The sequence below is a fragment of the Sceloporus undulatus genome, chromosome 3 (assembly GCF_019175285.1).
Source record: "Sceloporus undulatus isolate JIND9_A2432 ecotype Alabama chromosome 3, SceUnd_v1.1, whole genome shotgun sequence".
NCBI lineage: Eukaryota > Metazoa > Chordata > Lepidosauria > Squamata > Phrynosomatidae > Sceloporus > Sceloporus undulatus.
Window position 1 is genome coordinate 273452177 of NC_056524.1, and position 10362 is coordinate 273462538.

Consider the following 10362-nt stretch of genomic DNA (forward strand, 5'->3'; position numbering starts at 1 on the left):
GACCACAGAAACTCTTGCAACCTACAGTGCCACCCAGAAGTCCACTCTCAGAGCAGTTCTACAGGTGATGTTCCTATAAGGAGCACTGGTGACATGTTATGCTGGTAATTGCCATGACACAGATGTAATGTGTAAATACATCCGCACCCATTTTTCCATATTTTGAAACATCAGTGTACATCTGTCTAGCTTCTGGGGGTGCTAGGTGTCCCTCAGATAAACCTAGCCTTTTGTTTTTATGATAAAAAAAATGTGTACCACTGATGTGAGGATGCTTGCTCATGGGCTTTATATTTGCTATGGGAAACACCAGCAAACTGTTCTTTCCCACATGAATCCACAATTTTAAATGGAGTGAGAGAACATGTTGCTTGCTCCCTTGGGCTGGAAACACACTTGCAAAAGAATCCATATCCACTTCAGTTCTGGTGCTGTTGGAAAGCACATCTTTCAGGCTATAATGTGGTTTAGGGGAAAAAACCTTTTTATTCTGCAGTTTCCAGGAAAACCTGTTTTCCCCTGCTTTTTTCCAACATGTGTCCTGCAGAATCAGTGTGGCATCTGTGATGGCCTGTCTTTATCTTAACTCAGTAACCAGACTTTATTGATGAACTAGAAAGAGCTTACTGGAGATGATCAGCAAAGGAAGATATGCTTTGCTCAGACTGATGAGCTAGAATCATAGAATCATAGGAGTTTATCACATTGGGACTAATTTCAGCATTAAAGACAGATTAAAGCCCATTTAAAACATCCTACATATAAAGTGAAAATGACAAGTAATTACGTAAGTGATGATCACATGCAATTGCACAAATAAAGTGATATCGGAAATGCATTCTCACTGAAATCCCAAAAGTAAAAAGATGCACGTTAATGCTTCTTTGTGACCACTTTAATGGCAGGTTTTTTGTGATGTTGTGTGAAATCATTTTGCATAATTACGTGATTTTTCCAGGATATTCATGGGATAAACTCCCGATCTCCTTCGTGTGATAAACTCCATGGAGTTGGAAGAGATCACAAGGGCCATCCAGTCCAACCCCCTTCTGCCATGCAGGAACTCTCAATCAAAGCATCCCCATTGACAGATGGCCATCCAGCCTCTGTTTAAAGATTTCCAAGGAGGGAGACTCCACCAGACTCCATTGAGTGAGTGTGTTCCACTGTCAAACAGCTCTCACTGTAAGGAAGTTCCTCCTAATGTTGAGGTGGAATCTCTTTTCCTGTAACTTGCATCCATTCTTCCATGTTTTAGTCTCTGGAGCAGCGGAAACAAGCTCGCTCCCTCCTCAGTATGGCATTCCTTCAAATATTTAAACAAGGCTATCATAAGCTAACAGCACTTTCAATATTATCACCACCATGACACCCCTCCCATCCACACATTCCACTGCCAGGCCAGCCATCCTTGGGAGTCTGTCTCTGCCACCTCCTCCACATTCCCATATTCAGCCCCACTGGCACCTGCAAGCTATCACAGCGTTCTGCACTCCTACGTTCTAAACTTCTAACACTCTAACAAAACATCCATGGCAGAGGGACCCAAAAAGGGGGACCCTGACAGCATCTGGGAAGGAATAGTTGGGTGGTGGAACAAACTGATTGTCTACCTGGCAAGCATCGTGTTCATTTGCAGTTGGTCTGCATGCATGTGTGCACACCTGTTAATAAATCAATCTGACAGAAAGCGAAAAAGAGGAACTTTACTTGAGATTTATTTCAACAGAAACATGCCTAAGGGCCTTTACAGACCAGCCTGAAAGGCCGGCCTGGGAGCAGAGTCGGGGCACAGTGTCCTGACAACGCCCACCTGACTCCGTCCCCCCAGGTGCCCTGATACCACATGCCACACTAGATGGTGCGCAGCATCATGACACACCTCTGGAGCTGCATCCAGATAACGCAGCACCGACTGGGTGCCATACAGCAGCACCACCATGGCTATAGCGCACTTTCAAGGGCACAAAAAGGAGCCGCTTTTTGCCACTCCATTTTGCACCCTCAAAAGGCCTGACTGGGGCTGCGGCATGAAGTTACCATGGCCCTGATCCAGCGCAAAAAGGGGCCAGTCTATAAAGCCCCTGAGGAGGTAGAGAGATCTTGTAGCACCTTTGAGACTCACTGAAATAAAGAAGTTGGGAACATGAGCCTTCAGAGACTTAGTCTACTTTCACAGATGCATAAATTGAGAAAGAAAATGTCTGTTTGTTCTTGGGCAGGTTTCTCGAACAGGTTGATGGATTTCCACTCCATTCTCCTAAATTTGGTGCTTTCCATAAAGGTTGAATTCAAAGGTATGACTCTGAGGAAGTAGACTGAAGTCTATGAAAGTTCATTCTGCCAATTTCTTTATATCAGTTAGTCTCAAAGGTGCTACAAGATCTCTCTACATACTGCTTCTACAGACCAACACAGCTGTATCTTTGAGCAACTAAGGTGGGTTCCTCCTATGTAACATTTGGGGTTGTCACCCACTGGTGGGGCAAGGAGGAGCACCCCTCCTTCAGACTTCATTTCTCAGGCAGGTAGATGCATGGGGAAATGCACCTTCAAGCAACTAATCCATTTCACCTCAGTTTTCAACTGAGGCTGAATCCACACCAGCAAAATAATCCAGATCCAGTGCACAGTAGTTGCCAAGATTTCGCCCCATTTACATCACACTGACTTGTAGAAATCCACACTCAAATTGCATTGTTAGCAGCACATTTATCCTAGATGAATTCAAATCAACACAAAAGGGCATTACTGCCTATGCACTTTTTTCTTCCCAACATGCATAAATCTATCAACCAATTCATTTTTTCCTATCAATCTTGCGACACATTGCATTCTCGTTAGATGGTTCCCCCATCCATGCTTATGAAATGTGCAGATGACACCAAACTAGGAGGAGTAGCTAATACTCCAGAGGACAGGATCAAAATCCAAAATGGCCTAAATAGACTAGAAAGCTGGGCCAAAGCTAACAAAATGAAATTCAACACAGAGAAATGTAAGGTACTGCTCTTAGGAAGAAAAAATGCAATGCATAGATATAGGACAGAGGACACCTGGCTTAAAAAGACTGAAAAGGAACTAGGAGTCCTAGTAGACCACAAGTTGAACATGAATCAGCAATGAGATGCAGCAGCTAAGAAAGCCAATGCAATTTTAGGCTGCATCAATAGGAGTATAGGGTCTAGATCAAGGGAAGTCATAGTGCCACTCTATTCTGCTCTGGTCAGGCCCCACCTGGAACACTGTGTCCAGTTCTGGGCACCACAATTCAAGAAGGATGTTGACAAGCTGATGTGTTTAGCCTGGGGAAAAGAGGGTTAAGATGTGGCATGATAGTCATATTTAAATATGTGAAGGCGTGTCATATGAAAAAAGAAGTAAATTTGTGAAGTCGAAGGCTTTCATGGCCAGCATCCATAGTTTTTTCTGCGTTTTTGGGGCTCTCTGGCCATGTTCTAGAAAAGTGTATTCCTGACGTTTCGCCAGCCTCTGTGGCTTTGGCATCTTCAGAGAAGGCTAGCATGGAAGAGAGTGGGGTATATATATACTGTGTGACCCCGGGTTGGGAGGAGTGATTTCCATGTTAATCTCTGTGTTGTTCTGTTGTTGAATGGCAAGGCCTCAGGATGGGAGGACATGCATTTGAAATCCGCAAGCATCTGGACAACCTCAAAAGGAAAGAAGAAACCCTTAAAGTTAGCAAAGTTTGGCTACCAGTCCTGAAAAAGACCAAAATCAAGACCCAGCAAAATGCAAATGAAAACCACCATCAGAATCAGGGGTTTTCCCAGCAGACAATGGATCTCTAATTAAAAAGACACAAATCCTCTTTGCAGATCCTCCAACCGAGAGGCCTTGCCATTCAACAACTGAACAATACACAGATTAACATGGAAATCACTCCTCCCAGCCTAGTTTCACTGTGTGTGTGTGTGTGTGTGTATCACTCTCTTCCATGCCAGCGTTCTCTGAAGATGCCAGCCACAGATGCTGGTGAAATATCAGAAACAAACTCTTCTAGAACATGGCCACGTAGCCTGAAAAACCCACAAAAAATTAAAGAAGTAAGTTTGTTTTGTGCAGCCCCAGAGACTAGGACACAGAGCAGTGAATTCAAGCTACAGGAAAAGACATTCTACATAAACATTAGGAAGAAACATCTATTGATAAGAGCTGATCAAAAGTGGAACACAATGGCGGGATACAGACGGGCAGGGGAAGACGTCTTGGAGGTGTATTCTGCTGAATACGGAGCCTCCAGACCGCCCGCCCCGGGGACGTGGCTCAGGTGTATGGGGCTTCCACATGGGGGGCAGTGAAGACGCCTCACCAGGGGCCGTTTCTGACCCGCAGTTTCCATACCGCCGCCTCGGAGGACGCCGCAAAGAGAGAGGCAGCTTCCTCACGGGCGGCCAAAAACGGGGCTTTTTTTTTTCTTTTGCCGGCTGGTGGATGCGCAGCTGCGGCGCTCAGGACCGGCGGCAGAAAGCATATGTGCACATTTAAAGCACCCAAGCCCCTTTAAACTTTTCCCCCCGCCCTGCCCAAGAACAAAGGTGGTCTCCTGCCAGCTGGTGATCAGCTGGTGTTGGTATCCTTGTCCGCTTGCATGTTGCCAATGTCACCAGCATCATGGATGCCTCCTCTCCTTTGGTCCCCGTGCTCTTGCTGAATCTGCAATGCACAGCCACAGCTGTCGCAGCTGCCACCGCTGTCCCTCTGCCATCCCCCATCACCTCCCTTGTACATATGTAAATATTTAAAGTTTTAGCGTTTTTTATTGTTAGGTGAAAATGGCGCAGGAATGTGTGTAGGGGTGCACTTTAAATTCCAGACTTTCCACGATTCTAGCAGCGCATGCGTACATGCAGCTCTAGGGTTAGGGTTAGGGTTACGAGACTTAAAATGCGCTGCAGCTGTGCTGCAGCTTCCACACCTGCATGGCAGCTGACGCTGCAATTGACTGCAAACTGCGCATGTTCCAGGATCCCGACTCATTATGCGACACAGCAGACACGGAGCTTTTAAATGGGCAACTTAAATTAGCGGCGTAACAATTCTGGCGTACTGATGCAGCAGCTTACAGACGGAGATGCGCACTTGCGCACTATATAGAAAAGAAGCGGGGAAAAGCAGCACCTTTTTAATGCCGCTTCTTCCCGCTTGGGGCGTGCGGGTGGCGTGTTAATGGCGGCATTCAGGTAAGGGCCGTCTGAAGGCTATACCTTCATGACATCATGAACACACCCCTTTTTGCCCGTCTGTATCCCGCCAATGTCTCAGAGTAGTGGAGTCTCCTTCTCTGGAGGTTTTGAAGCAGAGGTTGGACAGCCATCTGTTACAGGGATTGCTTGGCTTTTGTGTTCCTGCATCGAGGGCTAGGGCTTGAAGTCTCTCCCACCCAGGGTTGCCATAAGTCAGGAGCTCCAAACCGGGACAAATGTAGAACAAGATTTACAAATGTAGGACACATTTTTACAAAATGAAGGACATGCCAAAAAAATAATGATTTCTTAAAAAATGTTAATATAAATGCATGTTTCTTAGACATGGTCAAAATGGAGGACACTTTGTTATTTAATAACAAAAATAGAATAAAATAAAATAACCAAAGCTGGGTTGAATATATTTAAAAATAAAATAAAATAAAATAAAATACTAAGGCTGGGTTGAATATATTTTAAAAAAATAAAATAAAATAAAATAAAACAAAAAACTAAGGCTGGGTTGAATATATTTAAAAATAAAATATAATAAAATAAAATACTAAGGCTGGGTTGTATATATTTAAAAATAATTAAAAAAATTCCCTCCCCCTGCCCCAGAGGTCTATCCTCCTCCTTTGCCTCCTCTTCCTCCTCTTCCTTCTCCTTTGCTTCCTCCTCCTCCTCCTCCTTTGCCTCCGCCTCCTCCTCCAAGGCTCCTGACACTGGCCAATGGCAGACTGGGGCTGGAAACTAGGCCAGCCCCTGCTCATCTGCCATTGGCCAGAAGGCTTAGGAGGCGAGCGCTGCCTCTTAAGCCCCGCACGCGAGCGCGCAAAAGGGGCAAGCGTGCGCTGCTGTCGGCCATGGCCCAGGCAAGTGCCGCGGGCTGCGCTGGGGGGAAGGTGGAGGAGGAGCGGTGGAGGCGGAGGGCGGCGCGGCGCGGCCATGGAGGAGGAGGAGGAGGAGGTGGGTGGCCAGCCAGTCGCGTTAGCGGCCGCAGTAATGGCCGCATGAGCGCACCCGGCCCGGAGGCTGGGCCTGGGACAAAGGCCGGAATTGGGGGGGGAACCGGGGCGGGTAGTGTCCCCCAAAAGCGGGTTTGTCCCGGGGGCCACCGGGATATGGCATCCCTACTCCCACCTCTAAGATTCAATAATCTCTCCCTCTATTGTCTTTTTCTCTCTTTGGCATCTCTGTCTTCCATTACCATCCCAGCAATCTTGCAAAACAGTGGGCAGAAATAGGGATGGCCTCCTCATCACACACACTTTTCCTGTCTCCTCTGCCTGTGCAGTTCATGCACAGTCACATGAACACATTAAACCAGAGCCAAGATAAAAGATACACAGAAGACTGGTGAAGGGCATGAAAAAGAGAAGTCTGGTGGACTAAAAAGATTCATTAAAAAACAAACACCCTTTTGGAAGAAATAAAGGGTTCAGGAAGAGTAGGGTACATTTCCTGCAATTACCAGTCCATCACCTGAATCTCAGAAACAGAAAGGGTAATTATACAAGTGGGAAAGATAGATCAAGGAGCTGTTGAACCTGTAATCTCAGCTAAAACAAGATTAACATCATTCTCTTGGGAAGATAAGCCACCTACTCGCAGTAGCTCTACTTTGTCTTCATCACAATTCTGATTGTTGGCCCTCACCAAAGCCATTCCACCTGCAAGTACTTCTGAATTTGATGAGAAGCAGAACTAAAGCTGGATGCCATCTCCATGTTGATGATACCACACATCAAAACCTCAGGTGACCTCACTTCTGTTGCAATTTGGCTTTACAACTGCTAGTTTATTTAACACCTATACTCATGGATAGTTAAATAATAACCATTGTTGTTGTGTGCCTTCAAGTCATTGAACCTAGCAAGGGATTCTCTGAGGCTGAGAATGTGTGACTTGCTCCTGGTTACTCTGTGGGTTTCCATGGCTGAGCAGGGAATCAAAGCCTGATCTCTAGAGTCATAGTCCAATGTTCAGACCACTATAATACCACACTGGACAGATACTAAAACAGGACTGGCTCTAGTATGAGGAATAGTGTTATAACTAAACTAGCTGGTTTATTTTGCTAACTTTAAACTGTTGGTCAGTCCCTTGGAGACCTTGGTCAGCTGAGAGGTGATACATAAATACATTCAGGAAATATAATAAAGATAAGGTAATATAATAAATAAATATAATAAACTTCAGCTATTAATAGTAAAATTTAAAATCGTAATACACTGGTAAACAAATGATGAATTTATGCAGTTGAGAGATTAGCGTTGTTTAGAAAAACAGTGCTTTCATGGTGTCTGGACATTGTGCTTCTAGAAAACATAAGGATCCAAAGGAGAAGGCTGTTGTAGGGAGGAAAAGCAAAATAACTTCACCATTCTTGATGTAAGTCAACCAAAGGAGGAGGTAACAGCTTTTAATTCTGGATTCTTTTTCTGTGTATTGATTAGACTGGATAAGATAGGGTCAATAACCAAACTGTTTGGCTGATCAGATAAGGTGACCCCATTCCCAGGATAAAATCCACCTCGACCCTGATAGAAACCAAGCAGTCCATGCCTGTTTCCAATGGCTTCAGACAACTGTTGCCTGTGTCGTTTCGAGGCTGTACTCCATACCTTAAAATCCTGGTTATCAGGGAATATTACTTTTTCATAGGAGATTATCAGACAGATGAAATCGGAGAAGAAAAATCCAGGGGGGAAATGTATGCGCAAAAAAGAGACCAAAGCAAGTACAGTATAGAGGTTCATTCTAACCAGCAGGATTACTTCTTTTCAATACCACTTGTATCTTCCACAAATTTATTACTCCAGAATATGTTCTCCTTATGCTTCTTATAGAAAGACAGCATGGCATAGTGGTTTCAGTGTTGGACTACAGCTCTAGAGACCAAGGTTCGATTCTCACCACAACCACAAAACCCACTGGTTGACCTTGGCCAAGTCAAACGCTCTCAAGCAAAGGCAGAGCCAACCCACCGTTGAACAAATCTTGCCAAGAAAATCCCATGATAGGTTTCCCTTTGGGTCGCCATATGTTGAAAGAGACTTGAAAACACACAACAACAACAACAACAACAACCATCTTTCTTGCCTTCTGAGTTTATCCTGGAACCTACATTACAACCTCAGTTCCGAAAGATGATCATAGAATCATAGAATCATAGAGTTGGAAGAGACCGCAAGGGCCATCCAGTCCAACCCCATTCTGCCATGCAGGAAATCCAGATCAAAGCATCGTCGACAGATGGCCATCCAGCCTCTGTTTGAAGACCTCCAAGGAGGGAGACTCCACTACACTCCTAGGAAGTGTGTTCCACTGTCGAACAGCCCTTACTGTCAGGAAATTCCTCCTAATGTTGAGGTGGAATCTCTTTTCCTGCAGCTTGCATCCATTGCTCCGGGTCCTAGTCTCTGGAGCAGCAGAAAACAAGTTTGCTCCCTCCTCAATATGACATTCCTTCAAGTATTTAAATAGGGCTATCATATCACCTCTTAACCTTCTCTTCTCCAGGCTAAACATCCCCAGCTCTCTGAGTCGTTCCTCATAGGGCAAGGTTTCCAGACCTTTCACCATTTTAGTCGCCCTCCTTTGGACACGCTCCAGTTTCTCAATGTCCTTTTTGAATTGTGGTGCCCAGAACTGGACACAATATTCCAGGTGGGGCCTGACCAGAGCAGAATATAGTGGCACTATTACTTCCCTGGATCTAGATACGATACTTCTATTGATGCAGCCTAAAATCGCATTGGCCTTGTTAGCTGCCGCATCACACTGTTGACTCATGTTCAACTTGTGGTCTACTTGGACTCCTAGATCCCTTTCACATGTTGTCTCCTTAAGCCAGGTGTCTCCCATCCTATACTGTATCTGTGCATTTCATTTTTTCACCCTAAGTGCAGTACCTTACATTTCTCCCTGTTGAAGTTCATTCTGTTAGCTCTGGCCCAGCTTTCTAGTCTATTCAGGTCATTTTGAATTTTGATCCTGTCCTCTGGAGTATTAGCTATTCCTCCTACTTTAGTGTCATCTGCAAATTTGATAAGTATTCCCCCAATTTTTTCCTCCAAGTCATTGATAAAGATGTTGAATAGCCCTGGGCCCAGGACAGAGCCCTGTGGGACCCCACTGGTTACTTCTCTCCAGGATGAAAAGGAGCCATTGTTGAGCACCCTTTGGGTTCGGGCGGTCAACCAATTGCAAATCCATGTAACAGTTCCTTTGTCTAGCCCACATTTTACAAGCTTGTTTGCAAGAATGTCATGGGGAACCCTGTCAAAGGCCTTACTGAAATCAAGAGATACTATATCCACAGCATTCCCTTCATCTACCAAGCTGGTAATTTTATCAAAGAAAGAGATCAGGTTTGTCTGGCATGACTTGTTTCTCTGAAACCCATGTTGACTTTTTGTGATTATGGCATTGGCTTCTAGATGTTCTAATAGCAGGAGAAGGCAGTACAGTACAATGGCTACTTCAAAAACTTGCCTGGTTTCCTTTATTCTCTTTGCTTAGCAGGAGAAAACACACACAAACAACTTCTAAACAACTCACCCTTTCTATTAAAGGCCTTTATGAGGAAGTGGGTCAGTGGTCGGTCACGCAGCTCTTCCGAATGGTTGATCAGGCCTTCTTTCACCGTTTGGAAGCCGGACAGGACTACGACAGGATGATGTGTGATCCATATTGTGCAAATGTTTCCATATTCCTTAGAAAGCTGCCATTGGATCAAAACACAGAAAAGAAACTTCATATTTTAACCAAGCTATTATTTCAAGTTAATACAGCGTCTTCAACCTTTCTCAGCTTTTTGCCAGAGGTAACTGCGATCCTTTCCCATTCCTCCTCAAAGTTTTCCTTTCCATCTCAGATTCCTGCCTTTTATTTATTTCGGAGGAAGGAAATCAACTTGTCTTTCAGGTACACTGCCCCACAAGGTAACATCAGTACTCCAAAAAATGTGTGAAAATAGATCTGTCATTTAAAAAATGGATAAAGTGTAAAAGACAAATGAGAAAAACAGCAGTTCATTTGACCTGGAGGCCCCTGATGATGGAAGAAACAGCAGCTCATGCACTTGTTCTTACTGCTTTCTTGTCCATCAGGGTCTCCCTTTCCTGCTTGCTTTCCTTCCTTCTATCAG

The 10362-nt window shown here is 44.7% G+C and overlaps 1 protein-coding gene across 1 annotated transcript in view; it reads right to left on the bottom strand.

Annotated features, from left to right (window-relative positions):
* The window catches only part of LOC121926995 (cytochrome P450 2J2-like), a 33397-nt gene extending 23245 nt beyond the window's left edge, over nucleotides 1-10152 (bottom strand). The window contains exon 1 of the mRNA XM_042460447.1: nucleotides 9774-10152. Within this exon, the coding sequence (XP_042316381.1) occupies nucleotides 9774-9972 (199 nt within the window). The 5' untranslated portion in view covers nucleotides 9973-10152. The remainder of the gene's footprint in view (nucleotides 1-9773) is intronic.
* Nucleotides 10153-10362: the final 210 nt, after the last annotated feature.